Source organism: Lethenteron reissneri, chromosome 47 (genome assembly GCF_015708825.2).
Source record: "Lethenteron reissneri isolate LAM-NWPU_2019-01 chromosome 47, ASM1570882v1, whole genome shotgun sequence".
In the NCBI taxonomy this organism is placed as follows: Eukaryota; Metazoa; Chordata; class Hyperoartia; order Petromyzontiformes; family Petromyzontidae; genus Lethenteron; species Lethenteron reissneri.
In genome coordinates this window covers 1,103,933-1,119,954 of record NC_083825.1, presented here as the reverse complement: position 1 = coordinate 1,119,954, position 16,022 = coordinate 1,103,933, and the positions used below count along the sequence as shown (strand labels likewise).

The 16,022-nt window shown below is 45.8% G+C and overlaps 2 protein-coding genes across 3 annotated transcripts; one reads left to right on the top strand and one right to left on the bottom strand.

Annotated features, from left to right (window-relative positions):
* The first annotated feature begins 1,729 nt into the window (after nucleotides 1-1,729).
* On the top strand, nucleotides 1,730-13,676 carry TMA16 (translation machinery associated 16 homolog). 2 transcript variants are annotated; one of them, XR_009756589.1, is made up of 8 exons: nucleotides 1,730-1,807; nucleotides 3,529-3,632; nucleotides 4,818-4,855; nucleotides 6,176-6,260; nucleotides 7,287-7,435; nucleotides 7,924-7,966; nucleotides 8,824-9,024; nucleotides 10,988-13,676. XR_009756589.1 is itself a non-coding variant. In XM_061571319.1 (7 exons), the coding sequence occupies exons 1-7, from the start codon at nucleotides 1,805-1,807 to the stop codon at nucleotides 8,972-8,974; spliced, it is 573 nt and encodes a 190-aa protein (XP_061427303.1). In that variant the 5' UTR covers nucleotides 1,730-1,804; the 3' UTR covers nucleotides 8,975-9,128. The 2 variants fall into 2 exon arrangements, 1 of the variants encoding a protein (XP_061427303.1); XM_061571319.1 differs by lacking the exon at nucleotides 10,988-13,676 and having other exon boundaries at nucleotides 8,824-9,128.
* LOC133354468 (E3 ubiquitin-protein ligase MARCHF8-like) lies at nucleotides 10,820-15,710 on the bottom strand. The gene is made up of 4 exons (XM_061571318.1): nucleotides 14,731-15,710; nucleotides 12,890-13,070; nucleotides 12,254-12,401; nucleotides 10,820-11,276 (listed from the first exon to the last, which is right to left on the bottom strand). Exons 1-4 carry the CDS (start codon nucleotides 14,919-14,921, stop codon nucleotides 10,942-10,944), a joined length of 855 nt encoding a protein of 284 aa, XP_061427302.1. The 5' UTR covers nucleotides 14,922-15,710; the 3' UTR covers nucleotides 10,820-10,941.
* Between the last annotated feature and the right edge of the window lie 312 nt (nucleotides 15,711-16,022).

Here is a 16,022-nt window from a genome sequence, read left to right as displayed (position 1 = left end):
TTCATCCAGCAAGGGGATTGACCGATTGACACCGCGAACGATGATGCCCCCTGACAGTTTCCAGTCGCATGGAGCTTCACTGCCACCCAGTGGGAGTCATGGGGAAGTTAAATTGACATCGAATTTCGCGTGATATTTAACATCGCTGTGGAACGGCGGCGCAATGATTAACTCTGAACCGTCGTCACCTGAGTTCGATTCCCAGCCACGGTTGACATTAGTGTCAAGCGATATCCGAACCTGTCCTGGGTCCCCATCCTTACAGCCCCTACCAACCCCGCACTGACCAGTGTGGTGAAGTATGGCTAAACGATCGCGATGACCGAGACGGAGTGGATGAGGCGTGCGTCCAAGAGGCTGCAGAGCAAACGGGGCAGCATGGATGGGGCATGTCGAGGCGCGGCTACATCTGCATTGTGACCTCCAACTTGGAATTATCTCGAGCAGCTTCAATCACCGCGTCTTATCCGCGCACCTCCGATCAGCGCGGTTGGCTACGTATGGTGCGAAAGAAGTTCAACACAAATTATGTAAAATTTTGATTTAAAGCTTTCGTGACTGCAGGGATTCATATTCTTGGTTCTTTCGGTAAAGTCACGTAAAAGGGAAATAATAAAAATATAAAACAATAAAATTCACGTTTCGACTACAACACCATCAATCATCATCAGGTGTGATTTCACGTGACTTTTACCGAAAGAACCAAGAATATACATAATGTGCGTACATTCTGAACGGAGGTCCAATGATCAGTTTCTTACCAACGTGTTTTGTGTACCTTTAAATTAAATGTGTTTTATATAAAAACCCATTGGGACGAACACAAAAAAATAACCTCTGAAAATCAGACACCACGTGCAAGCGGAGAGGGCCCTTGCTCTATAACGTCTGTCAGCTCATCATCAGCATTGCTTTGGTTCGAGCCAAGCCTCACGCTGCTGATGAAACACTAAACGTCGAAGCCGTTCCCGTGTTTTTCTCGTATTGAAACGACACCCCCAGAACGACACGTGGCCCACTGGGTGTTTGGACGACAAATCCCGATTGCTTTGTGTGTGTGCAGGGGCAGGCGTGTGAAGAGAGTGAATTGTCCTATCATAGATACATATATTATGGCTGGTTTAACGACACATTTATATTTACGTGACATAACCTCCAAAAAACCTCTTATGGATATTATAATTAATTTAATTAACAAATTACATCTGCTGACGTACATATATAACACAATTCTGGATTTGAAGTTTTCGTGACTGCAAGGATCCATACTTTGGTTCTTTCGGTAAAGTCACGTAGGTGAAAAAAATAACATTTATTTATATTTTTTATGTATTATTTTTCACCTACGTGACTTTACCGAAAGAACCAAAGAGTATATAACACAACTCAACACTTTCCATGCGTGTCAATGTCATACGTTAACATGACATATAGCACTGCACATGTGCGTATTGTTTTAAACGTTAAATACATGGCACGTGTCATCTTGAATGTTTGTGTCACAGCTTTTGTCTTCGTCGCAAATCCATTGCCAGCAGCACGCACACCCGGAAGTGACACCAGGAAGTGGGCGGGGCGTCGCGGTGGGCGGGGCGTCGTGGTGGGCGGGGCGTCGCGGTGGGCGGGGCGTCGTGGTGGGCGGGGCGTCGCGGTGGGCGGGGCGTCGCGGTGGGCGGGGCGTCGCTGTGGGCGGGGCGTCGGGGTGGGCGGGGCGTCGCGGTGGGCGGGGCGAAGGGGTCAACAACTTCCGGGTCTCGCTTCTCGGTGTCGCTCACCACGTGCGCTGCTGCTGCTGCTCATCGCCATGGTGCGGAGCGCCGTCTCTCTCCTCCACCTGGGTCCTCCCTCACCCTTCACGTGTCCTCCTTCGCCCCCCCCACACCTTCCACGCTCTCTCCTCTTTGCGCGCTCTCTCTCTTCTCCACGAGGACGCGTCCGCCACTTGCAAACTCCTCCGACTCTCCCTCCTCCTCCACGCACCCACTCTGCGTGCTCTCCTCTCCTCCCTCCACGTGGATACTAATCGCCTCCCCGTGCCCTCCGCTGCTCGTCCCTCACGGCTCACTCTTTCCTTCCCACGGTTTTTAAAAACATTTTTAGACTTTAAACTTTCGTGACTGCAGGAATTCATATTCTTGGTTCTTCACCTGAAGAAGACCGCTTGTGTGAAACGTCGTGGGTTTTTTGCTTTAAATTTAGAATTTAATTTTCTATCTACGTGACTTTACCAAAAGATCCAAGAATGTTATTTTAACACTTAGGCTTTCGCGACCATTATTATTCGTAAAATATAAAAAAAAAAATTGGGGGGTAGGGGGGTTAGATCGCGTAAATATAAATGAGTTCGATAACCCACCACACAGCGGGTCGAGCGATGGGGAGGGTTGGAGACACGGAAGAGTTGTGGCCGCTACCATCGCAGCGAGAAGGGCCCAGCGATGTTGTTGTTGTTAGTCAGGCAGTGCACTTTGCTGTGCAGCATGATGATGATGAAACGAGCAGGAGTTTAATTGATTGTAAATTGTAACCGATTCACGCGCTCACAGCGTTTAAGAGACTGTTTGGGGCAAGTGCTGTTAGCGAGCACCTAAAGACCAGGACGGCACACGCCGGGAAGCCTTTGTCTCCCCAGTGCTGATGCTTTACACACTGCACCGGGCATTTATTTAAGGCCGAGTCGACCTAGGGGAGACCCATGACTGCTTCAAATATTCGTCACTGATGTTGGCCGTGAACGGGAATCGAACTCTGCTCTTTGAATGAGAAGCACTGCGCTAGCCACTGCACCCACCGCTCCCCACGGTGAGATGCACTTGTGTACAGATGCGTTCGTGACAAGTGGCACGTGCAGCTTCCAGCTGCGTGCCGTGTTGCTGCATGTCGTGATCGCATCACGCCGTGTCTCACTGGTCCTGATGTAGTTTATCAGTGTCATTGTTTTAGTGTTACAGCACTCTGTTCGGGGTCACTGTTAGCATCACTTTGTGAGTAAATATGAGTGTGTCAAAGCACTGTTGTACTGTGTGAGCCCTGACCAACTTGGCCAACCAGCCACGAATACCAGCCCTCCCACTGACCCCAATTATCTTGTGGTACATGAAGGATCTGATCTGACGCCTCCAGGATTTCAATTTCAACCAGTCACAATATCTCAGATCAAAAATAATCGATGCTTGCACACCTGAGTAGAATAGTTCATCTGTAAGAGATATACGTGTTAGTAAATTAATTGTCACCATGCAGGTTGTCAGCAGAGGGCGGCTCAGAAAAACATCCATTGGACTGCCCTTCCCTACACCCTGCCTTCACCTAACCAGCGTGGTGAAGTACGGTCAGATGAGCCCCTGTGAAAGCACACCGCGTGGGGAGGCCCTCGTCCAAAGGGCTACTAGACACGTACACCATGCGGACTGGCTTAGTCCGCTGCGAGAAGGGGCCAATGCGGAAGCTAATGCGGACACGTGCGTTCTGGAGAGAGTCGTTGCAAGCGCAGCAGCTCGTGTCCCGCCTGTGTGTGTGTGCCTGCAGCCCAAAGCTCAGAAGGCGAAGCCTGTGGCCAAGGCGGTGCACCCCTACAGCCGCAAGGCAGCGCAGTTGGCTCGCGAAGCCCACAAACAGGACAAGAAGGAAAAGTACGGACGTTGCTCGTTCAAGACACCGCGACGCGTGCCACACTTTGCAAACATTTCACGTTACAACTTCTGCCGGGGAGGAGTCATCGTAGGGGGGGCTATATCATCGTCGGCTGTAATCAGGCCACTGCTAGATAAAGCCCCCCCCCCCATCACGTCCATTGCATGCGGTCTTGTAAAGCAACAGTCCATCGAGCAGCCATGAGCTATCCACTGCTGGTTGATTTCCGCTCTCAAACCATCGCCATGTCCCCTGCCTTGCAATGCAACAATTTACGTAGCACTTGCACACGAGCTGAAGGGTTCAGTTCGTACTCAACCAAGGTGTTTTACTCAAATGTATGGTGGTGATGACTAGAATACTGTGCAATTAATGGGTAAAAAAATTTCCAGCTAACGTTTCAGAAAGCTGAAACTAGTGTTCCTTAGTTTCTCAAACACCATAGCGGTACAGCAGTGTTACTTAACCCAAAATCCCGAGTTTTATTCCCAGTCTCGGCGTACATCATTCCTGAGTGATAATTATTGAACTGCTTCAGAGGCTTTGTGCATCACCAACACCGCACTGACCAGTGTGGCGAAGTATGGCCAAACAACCCCATACAACCAGCACATCATGGGGAAGGCCTTCATCGAGCAGGGAATAGGCAGTGTTGTAAACTTCTTCTTGGTTCTTTCGGTAAAGTCACGTATAAGGGAAGTAATAAAATAATACAAATAAAACATAAAATAAAATAATTCTCACGACGTTTCGGCTACAACGCAAGCAGCCGTCTTCAGGTGAAGAACGAGACACTGCCAAGCTAGGAGCTTATATATAAGCTGAGTTGGAGGTGGAAGAAGAAGAGAGCCTTAACAAAAGAATGGGCATATCAAGAGGAATTTAGCATATTCATGGGAAATGCGTAGGAGGTGGGCAGGGGGTTTCAAAGTCATATTATGCCCATGCATTATGCAGGATCAGCAGCACCAAGGGAGGGTGCAGAGAGTAGCATTAACAAAGGAAAGGAATGTTAATAGTATGTAGCTGCAGTTACTAAACAACCACGTAGAAAACTAAAGTATAAACTACATAAAAAACTAAAGTATAAACTGCATAGCACCATCAGTATATTTACTATACTCTAAACTGTTTGCATTTATACTGACTTGTATGTTAAGAGTGTTGCTTTTTGTTTGTTTCAGATTAAAAACTGTCAAGGCTGTAAAGCTGAACCTCATTGGTGAGTAAGAAAATCGTCTTGGCTTCAGAATCACACGGAGCAATTCGTGACAAAGTCCCTTGAGTATTTGGAACACAAGTGCGGTGCTTGTCTGAACATGCATGGCTTCCTGTGTTCTGGATAAAAAACGATGTGTTTGCCAATACACTGCTGTTTGTACACACTCAGCAAGCCATCAGTTTGGGTCTGCTGTCAAACGACACTTCGCTCATTGTATGACTATCATCGGTCCATTTGCAGACAGCTGACTGGAGAAAACCTGATTATATATTCACCAGTAAAATGTCATGATTCACCCTGATAATGTTTTCTGATTCATCTATGCCTGCTCAATCAATTATTCCTCGGTGGGAAAAAAAGCTATATTCAATGGAGCAGTGGCCCAGACTAGGTTTAGATATAGAATGAGGTGAATTTAATATGGGTAGGAGTAAAATCCAGGTCGCTTCTAAAAGTCAACGACCGGCTCCCACTCCACACATTTGTCAGCCCACTGCTGGGCGCGGGCGTCCCCCACGCAGTGTGCGGGGGTCGTGTGGATTGTTTTACCATGCCTCACGCTGGTCAGTGCAGATTAGCGAGGCCAGACCCTCCACGAACGCGTTTAACCCTCCACGAACTCGTTTGAAATCCCGGAAACCAATCTGGGATCGTGCGAAACAAATTGGATGAAGTGGGGTCAAATGAAGACCGCTGGCGAACACTCTGGAGTTCTGTGGACATTTCAAATGAAAGCCTCATCGACGACCCCACGATTACTATGCACGGCATTGATCTGCGAAGAAAACTACGGTGCTCCATCGACCGTTTCAGAACAGCAACAGGTCGCTGCGCCCACCTCCACAAGTGGATAATTAAAGACAACCCACAGCGTGGCTGCGACAACCTGAACCAGACGATGGACCACATTGCAAACAACTGCATCCTACGCCGCTCTCCGATGGACTGAGCAGTATTAGTCGCGCTGCTCCTGAAGCTATCGCATGGCTCACTGACTTCAACTTGGACGTGTGGTTTGCACACACTTGCCCTACGCTAGAGAGAGAGTGAAGCCAGAGAGTATCGAAGTGGTAGAATAGAGCTGCAGCACAACTTGGGGTTTTGTCGCACAGTCCTCTGCCACTGACTGTGTAGTCCCACAGCCTATAACAACCTGTTATGCACGGTGGTCACCCATCCCCAGTACTATACAGACTCGGTCCCGCTGTAATTCCAAGATCTGATGAGATTGGACACATTCTGGGCAATTACCTTTACGTATATAGAGCTCTTTATGCAATTGCTAATTCTTTGCTTGGCTTTTTTTTTCCTTATCCCCAGGACAGAAGTTAGACTGGTTTAAAAAAAACCTCGATGGCGACAAGACGCAGTACACAAAACAGGAAATGTGTGCTGTCATTGAAAGGTCAGTGGCACTCCACAAGCGCTCGACATTGTCGATCAGTTCAAGGACAAGCAGCCAACGCGCTTCAAGCAACATGAATAACCATTCCCTGTAATAAGGCGAAAGAATCAAACTTCATGTTGGGATAATTTTTTATTGTAATGCATCCATATGGTGGTAACATTGACCAGGCTGCAAAATCCTGTTGGCTTGTTCATACGATAAGAGATGTGTAAGCAGAATGCGCCCACAATATTGGTGTGTTGCATATAATTAATCATCATCCTGAATTGAAGTCGCCTATTTGGCCTGCTGCTCACGAATGATGCACATCTCCTTATGTATACAGTCCTGTTCATATAGCTGACGTTGATGGAGAGCAACAGCTATAATTTTGCAAATAATTGCATCATGAGTAGCAGAGTGTATGGCTATGATGCCTCCATTGTATTTGTGAATGGGCCATTGAGTCATATGTTCCATGGTTCGTTTTGGATGACCACAGTCGCACACTGGAGAGTTTTTATTTTCCATTTGTGCATCGAGTATCAGCATCTGCCTTTGATTTGTGAGAATACGGTCTTTGGCTGTGGCTCGTAAGCTTCACAGCCGATTGAAGCCAGGCATCTTCTGCGTCGGGTCTGTCACGAGCTGTTTGTGACTACATGTGAACTCTTATTTGGCTTTTCAATGCATTATCACAGTTGGAGTTGCATTGTTGAAGGTTAAGTGCCTAGATCCACAAGGGCTTGTGCCACTTAAAGTGAAGGTGAGGGACGTTATTGAGATCCTGGTGAATATAGATATGTTATTTACAGTAACTCTACTGCACACGTAAAGTTATTGTGTGGTTTTCATCAGATTTGTTAAAAATGTAGCTGCTCTCCAACACAGCGGTGTGCTGTACTAGTAACGTTTGGCATGTTCTGTTTACGTGACAAAACCTTGCTCATTGGCTGTGTCGGGTGGTGGCGAGTTTAACCACACATTTATATTTACGTGATCTAACCCAAACAAATCTGTATTACGAACGATGTTTTTTTGCAGATACCTCGACCGTTTTGCCGCGGAGCTGGAGCAGATCGACCTGGTGAACAGCGTGACGGGGCGGCAGGGCCGACAGCACGGCCCGCGGGAGGCCGCCATCCGCCAGACGCTGCAGCGCGAGCGCGAGCTTTACGACGGCACCGGCCTCGGCACGTCCCCCCACCCCCCCCTCCCCCGTGCACCTTGAGCAGCCGTCGAGACGGGAAAACTGCCTTGCACCGAAGTCAGAACTTCAAGGCACCTCGGAGACATTGATAATTATAGCGAGGACTGGTGAACGATCACTTTGGCTTGACACTGATTGGTTCCAAACTGAATGTTGTTTTTAACTTAGGCGGAATCAATGTGGGTGACTAGACTGAATGACAGTCAGAATATACTTTCTATTTACTCTTATAAGTTGACAATTGAGGACATTGGGAGCACAATATCGGTTTGTAACACTTTCCCACACAATCGCCGTACATGACAAATTCAATCATATCACGCAAACTGGGAGAATTATAATTCTTTAAAAAGATGCAGCCACCAATAGTCACTGAAAACTTATCTGAAAGACATTCGAGTGTGTAACTTTAAAACTTTTCCATTGACAGTGATCGCAATGACAATTTATTTTTGGAATCTCTCCTTACAGAAGTTCCTGATGTGATCAATGGAAAGAATCTGAGAGTGTTCAGGTATGCCGCGTTCAAGTGCCCCATCGTGATATGCTGGCCAGTAGCTCAACACGAAGTTCAACATTAGTTAGTGCCGGGGCATCGTGGTCATTTACCCCCTGGTGTCAACACACTCATGGCTATTCATGACGTCTGGTTTGAGTCACACATTATTTCGTCTTTATAGGTCGTTAATGCAAACAATTGGTGATTGCTGCTGTGTCGGCAGTGGTGCAAAAAATACAATTGAACAAAAAAAAGCACGTATCAACATTGCCTAAAAAAGAAATATAATCGATGATGTTTCAGGAAATGGTCTGTCTTAATAGCGCATGCGCTACGAAGAAGGGCCATTTCCCAGAGCATCGACCATTATTTACCTTTCCGTTCAGGCAGTGTTATTGTTGAATCTGTCAAATTTTTTTTATAAGCTAAAGGTTGTATTTGTGGAAAGCGGCCACGTGGATCCGGCCGTAGAGAGAGTGGCTCGCAATCGGAAGGTTGTGAGTGAAACTCCTGATTTGGAAGGGTTGACTTGGCCCATCATACAATTTGGGGTGGATGCAGTGAGTACCACTTTGTGGGAGAAAGTGAACAGTTGCATGGATAGACTCACCCCCTGCCATAGGAATGTATAGTTACCACCGCTGTGAGGACTGAACAGGATATGAGCACTACCTCACTGCTCACTTGAGTAAGGATATCGTGTGACTTGTTGTAGATTGGTGGTTAATCGCCAACAAGAATACATACAAGAGTTATAAGGGTTAGGATATAATATCTAAAACATGCACATCACTGCTATTACTTAACATCGAGCGAGTATGCTGTAAGTGCAGAATATTTGACAATTGTTGTGTTCTGTACCAACCCTGCAGGGAGTGGGATGGGGACCTCAAGGGTCTGCCAAACCTCAAGATGAGAAAGGTCTCGTCCAAAGATGCCACAGCAACAGAGAAACAGGAACAGGCGGCGGAAAATTCCGACAAGGATGACGCGGATGAAATGGAGGGAAACGCTTCTCCATGACGCCACGTCACAAATAAATCACGCCACCTACCCATGCGCAGGCTTTGTGTGTAAGTCTGCGTTAATGCTCTGAAATAAGCGACTGTATCATAGCGTTTCAAAATAAAATATATTCCCACCATGAATGGTATTAAATAATGTGGGTTTATGTTAACGCGTGGTATGTCTAATCATTTGACAACTTAAGTTAGTTGCAGCGCTGCCCACAACCATGTTGCCCCCGCAGCCAATGACAAACCTTGCACAGCGATCGCCTTTCCAAAGCGCTATCCAGGCTCAAAGCTGCTTGGCTTTTCAGATCTGATGAGACCGAGGAGCATTCTGGATGACTTGCGCAATCGTCTCCCAACTAACCAGTAGAGTTCTCTCAGATAACTACGTAGCAGATGCCCTTTCACCATGATCAGTTCAGGTTTGTGGTATGGGGGGGTGGGGGTCCCCAATATATACATTTCGCACAAATAAGTGTTCTCAATTAAAAAAAGGGAAACTTTTAAAGTGTACAGGGCTATTGAAATGCTCATAAAAATGTTTAAATGAGATGAGTATACATTATGTTTAAAGGTTCTAAAACTCGGAATTGGTTATAAATATCTACATTGTGTTGTACAGGATAGTACATATTTTGGTTGCTAGGTATGTAACATTTCCCTAAGTTATGCTCCCTATCCCAACCTTATTCCATTGTTTCTTATGGGAGGCATTGGCCCGCTTTGCGTCGCATCGGCAATGTTTATGCTCTTGCAGTCGCTATCCCCCCCCCATTTCCCGTTATTCTCATGGGGGAAAGTTCCTGTTGAACATCGTTTCGTTATAAGTAGCAACTTTCCAGTCCATAATGCCGACGTATATCGGAGGACCCCCGTATCAAAATGCAGGTTCTTACAACCATCTTTCTTCAGCAAACTTTTGACACAAACTGCAAGTGAACGTGTAATTCAACGTGAAATGCGCCGCACAGTGTCGATAGCTGTCAAAGAGCGAGGACGAACTGGGAGGCACGAGGAACCGAAGACGAGCAGGTCGGCGGCCACGCATTGAGCCAGACACCAGCAATTGTCCAAACTCTGCTCCCAATTAATAAAACCGTAGTTCCTGGAGGAAACTCAACTGTGGGAGGTGGAAACATCGGTTGGAACAGATGGAGTTCACATTTTTGCTGCACCGCCTTCTGACAAGCCAGGGTACGCCTCCTCAACACCCATGGGGAGGAAAGTTTCACAACGTTTGTGCGATACACGAAACCCTCGCCTTCCGCGGCGCCGAGTTACAAGCGTGCGCCACCGCCGCCCGCCTATCGCATTGGTTTGTCTGAATCCTTGACATCGCACACAAAACCCCTCGTGGACCTCTTCACATTCTCTAAAACACAAAACATTAACTGTCAAAGGGAAACTGCCGTAGCCATGGAGTCAACATTGGGACGGACCAAATCTTCCTGGGGGTCCCAACCCAGAAAAATATCTAAATTTTAAAACTCATTTCCTGCGTAAAATATTTAAATATTCACTAACACATTGGATGGACTCTATTTATTTTTTACAATAATGTCAAATAGTATATTGTATTACATTGCTCTGTTTTTATTTATTTTTCCATTTCTTGTTTCATTGTATGTAATGGCAGAGATGAGGGATTAATAAAATACAACCATAACCACAATAATATAAGCAGAAATCTATGCATTGATTTATATGAAAAGTCCAGATATTGTGGCCAAGATTTAGCAAATTGTTGTTTTTATTTACATAGCATAGCAATGATTTTTTTTTATAGTAATAGAATATTGGGGGGGGGGGGGGGTGTCCCAATATGTATAATTGCGGCCTTGATTTTGTAGAACTTCCAGAATTCCAGGTAAACTCGGTCAGTCTGACTACGCGCATAAAATTCTGGGTGTGTGGTAGCGCTTTCTAAAAGCAATCGTGAACCGTTCGGGAAAGCTGACAGGGACAGCGCTGAGACTTTCATTCGGGTGTATTCTCCGCATTGCATTTCCCTTTGTCCACGCAGCGGTTCGCGTTGGTTTCCACGGAGAGGGCATCGGCCTCCGTTTCTTTGCCGTTGGGTGCGTTCTGTTGGAGGCTGCGGGCGGGTGACGACGTGGACAGACTTCTCCTTGACAGCAGCTCTTCGGCCAGAGCCTCGGGGCAGCTGCTCACGTGGATGATGCGATTGTAAGCCTCGAGGCGTCGCCACATGCGCACGTAGACCTTGCACTGCACGTACATGAAGACCGTTCCGCCCGTGAACCCGATGGCAACCACGGCGAGCTTGGTCCAGAATGGCCACTCCAGCACACCTGCAAACAACAAAAGAAAGCTGCAGCAAAAGTCACGCCGTTGCAAGCATTGTGTAATGCGTCAAAAAAACGCGTTTGACCACGGAGGTATTTAATAAGCGATGTTATATTGAGAGCTGCAGAACGAGGTGACGAGGGCAAGGGCACGTCAGGTGATTTTGGGCATTGGTTCACTGGTTCCACCTGCAATAGGAACCAGTTCAATATATACCATGTTTCTGTAAGTTGTCAATGAGCTGTTGGAGAAGGGATACAAAAATAGATTATTTGCTGTTACATTGGGATTCCGAAGAATATTACCAATCATCTAAATAGTGTATGTATGTTGAACTTTCGCACATTACGGAGCCAACTACGTTGTTAATATTTCAACATGTACAGCTCAGTGGCAGTTTTTAAAGTGCATAACTGATTACTGCGTTTTTTTAATCGTTTCCATATGTTTTGTCCCAATTGTACGATCAGTGTTTGAAATTCGCAGAGCAGTCCACCCCCATGTTAATGATTGGTCTGTGGAAGGAGATATCACAGAACTGCCTCTGAAATCCGATCAAGTGAGATCTGGTCCACGGTAGGGGGTTTCACTTGCCCACCCGCTCTGCCACAGATCAAATTGATCATTGTGGGACAAACTGATATTTTTATTTATCGCAGATGGAATTTTTGCCAAATTCAGTGCAGAACCAAATTTAATGTCATAGGGGGTTTTATTGTGCAGTCATTGGTGTGACCAGGCTGACACCATTAAACTCGCAGCTCTGATTAACACGCTTGGTGGCGAAATAAGTTCAACATACAACTCATTACATTGGAGAACCCGGTTTAATCACAGGCAAAATTGATTCGAAACCAGGATCTCGGTCGTGCCAGCTCAGCGCTTTTTGACCACTGAGCCACCTGGCCACTTCAACTGAGCCCCGTTTTGGTGAGAGCAGGTGTTGGGGTGGAAAGATGTTTGTAGATGGTGCTGCACGCACCACTGTGCTGAGCCTGGCGAATCTCCTCTGCCGTTCGGGAGACGAGAATGTAGAGCGACCACACCACGCACACGATGGCAACGACGTGGACCACGACCGAAAACGTGAGCTTTCTCCTGTCCCGCGCTGTCATCTGCAGCTTCTCCCACTGTTCAAGAAAAAAACACCACGTCCAGCACGTCAAATCGACATTCGTAACAGATGTACGTGTTATGGTAACAATTATTGTCGCCAGCGTAGGTCATGATCGATACACTCAAGCGGAGGGTCGAGCATGGGTTCCAGGTTTTGTGGGTTTGAGCATTGGGTCGAGCATGGAATCGTAACAATTATTATTTATTTGGATTCCTGTTCCATACCACCTTATTTGGGCATGACCTACCTACTTATATTTTTATTTGGCCCACTTCAGCAGTTTTTTCTTGCTGTGGTTGTCCCACCTGATGACGATCACTTGTGTTAAGATCGAAACGTCGTGATCGATTATTTTTCTACCTACGTGACTTTACCGAAAGAACCAAAGAGTATGGATACCTACTTTTTAATTTAAGGCCTCCATATTTCACGGACTTAATTCTATCGCTTGAGCGCTGTGCCATCGTGTGCGTTGGGGTTGCAATGCCCGGTGCTGGTTACTTTGCACAGGGGTTTCAGCGTGCTCTCCATGACAAAGCTGTAGTTGCATAGCTCGCAACAGCTCGCGCCCGAGCTCTTGATCCACTGTTGCAGGCACGCCTGGTGGACAAACTGCAGGGAGCCCGTGCACTGGCACGGCACGATGAGAGGGCTTTCCTCATCTCCCTCACAGTGGCAGATTCTGAAAGAGCAAAAAAAAACAGTAGTTCCTTTAGGCCAGAGCATAAATTGGTACCACAAAATGTGGAATCACTTCAGCCGCGCCAATGTGTATATATGACCAGTAAGAATGAATTATTTGATAACTCACCAACTTCAAATTGTTATCACACAATTCGCTGATGTTGGCCACAAATAAAATAGAACGAATGAAGACATTTCACCTCCTCAGGTGGTGCAGACAAGTGTAATATCTGGTCTGTGGCGATGGAGTCGATTGCCCCCCCACCTCCCCAACTTGAGACCCCAAAATGTAGTACTGATATTTTGCAAATAATATAAACATGCTCTACAATTTCCCTTCTATGGCATGTATATCAACGTCTTTTTAGGAGACGGGGAACTGTAAATGCTTCTTTCAAAGAAAATCGTTCGCCAAGATTAACAAAGAAAAAAAGCGATCAAATAAAGAGATGCATGAGAGAACTTTCGGAAAGCTGAACTTGATGATAAAAGGAAACATTTCAATGTGCCTAAAGAGTAAACGTTTTAATCTGAAGTTGTGTGTGGATGGCAAAACAAATGGACATGAATGAAGAAAATGGAACTTGGTTGAAAAGACACAGCGAGGCATGTAGATCAGAGAACAAGCGCAGGTTACGACGTGTTAAAGTGACTTATGACAAGTGCCAAGTATGTTGACTGCGTGCCGCTTGCACAAGATTGGAATAATTATGAAAATCGTCAAAATGATGTCCTTAACCTGTGTTAAGTCTCTAACATGTACGTTAAAAAAATGAGATAATATTGTATGCATCCATAATTATTAATACCGATAAAGCACATAGACATTCTCCAGACTAATCCACATCAATATTCAAGTCAAATATCACATGCGCTTTAACAACTTGGTGATTGTATACGTGTGGTGGCAAGGTGCTTAGGTAGGTTGTAGATTCAACTGACTCCTTGCATCTCTGCAAATGCTTCAATGTTTTTCAACATCTTTTTGGTTCTTTCGGTAAAGTCACGTAGAAGGGAAGTAATAAAATAATAAAAATAAAACATAATAAAATAATTCTCACGACGTTTCGGCCACAACGCAAGCAGCCGTCCTCAGGTGAAAACCAGGTCTGTCGAGGCGACAGCGTCTGCTTTTCAACAATTTTAGAGACAAACATTACCCACAACTCTCACCTCATTGAACCGTGCAACCTATCAGTCAAACGCACCCGTTGATGTGGCTGTACACTCCATGGCCGTTGGCTTTTTAAATCCTTTATATTAAGTTCGCTTGCTTGCGTGCTTGCGTGCTTGCTTGCTTACGACTGTGCAAATCTTTCGGTCGTTTTTTAACCCACTTCCCGTGATCCAATCGAGCTGACATTTTCCACACAGACTCGTTGTGCGTGACAATAAATTTTCGTGAAATTTTTTTTCCAAAATTTTACACTGTTTAGGGAAATTTTTTTAAATATTTAATTACCAATTGCTTAATGCTGGCAGACAATCATCTGACCCATTGGTGGCAGCCATCTCAAGCCAGAGGACGAGAGGACTCTAGCCGCCACGCATATAAAGGATTTAGAGTGAAAAACTTTGTTTTTACGGGTTAATTTTTTCTGCACTCACGTTTTACGAGACGTAACAAAAACTTACGTCTGCTCTGATCGCCCACTCACCTGCACGCGACTCCAGCGGCTGCACAAATCGAGTCCCAGCGCCACATTGGCACCATCCGCACGTTCAGCGGTGACGACGAACGGCTGTCTGAGTCGGAGTCCGTCTCTCCCACGCACAGTGGCACGTTTACGGTTACCCTCTCCATCGGCAAAATCCTAAATGCGGCCCTCTTGACTCTCGCCACCTTCATTTCCACCGCTGCCAACGTGAAGCTCTCTTGCCGCTGTCAAAATTATGCTCCCGAAGCCCACGGACAAGAAGATCGTGACCGCAAAGGCCTCCATGTTGCGTGACCTTCGCATGTTGGTGTCCACAAGATATAACCAACGGGTAATGTGTGCTCGTGTGAAATGCCAGGGGGAAAAAGAAAAAAGACTCGAACGCTTTGGGAGTGACATCCCACCACTTCAAAGGAAGGGCGAATCCCTTCATCCAGGACATTCGGGTCGATTGAACACATGAGTGTGTGAGCCCAATATGCCTCACTTTTAAGGTCAAATCCAAAGGCAAATTTGAGCATTGGCAATAATGATGATCAGCTTGCTGCTGTGCATCCTCGTGTCTTTATTGAGATGAGAACCCATTCATGTTTATTATTCATTCATTTGGAAGGGAAAACATTGATGATGATACTGCAGTCGATCTCACCGTTCCACATGATGGACATGATTTTACTGGCCAAATATCTACGTTTTCCTGTACTATGTAATATCAGATACGACGTGTACTGTTGACAAAGCATATTTTGGTAATAAATAGGCAGATAAAGTCATGGAGGGGTTCTTTTGGAAATAAAATTTCACTTCGTGATGAAAAGCAAGATTCGGGCGAATGGAACGAAGCAGAAAACGAGACAGAATTCCGTCATCATCGTCATGCTGCCAGTATCCACCATAGACACTATCTACCCCTGGGTCTAAGGCTTTATATATAGTAGACACTTATATACACACACACGCGCACTTAGTATATATTTGCATATTCCCCGGAAATTTATTCAGGATTAATTGTATCTTCCAAAACCCATATTCTCTAGAAATCATTAACAATTAATGTTTCCATGCAGAGCTACTAATTTGACCTTGCTATCATACACATTTGTGATCGAGAGATAACCGGCTTCAGGGAAATCATTGTTAGAATGTGTCCCCCGGCGTGGTACCCATAAGCAATTGTCAGCAATTGTGGAAACAACATACGATGACGTCACGCGCATAAATAACAATTGTTTTCATACAAAGCTACTACTTTGACCTTGCTATCATATAAATTTGTGATCGAGAGATAACCT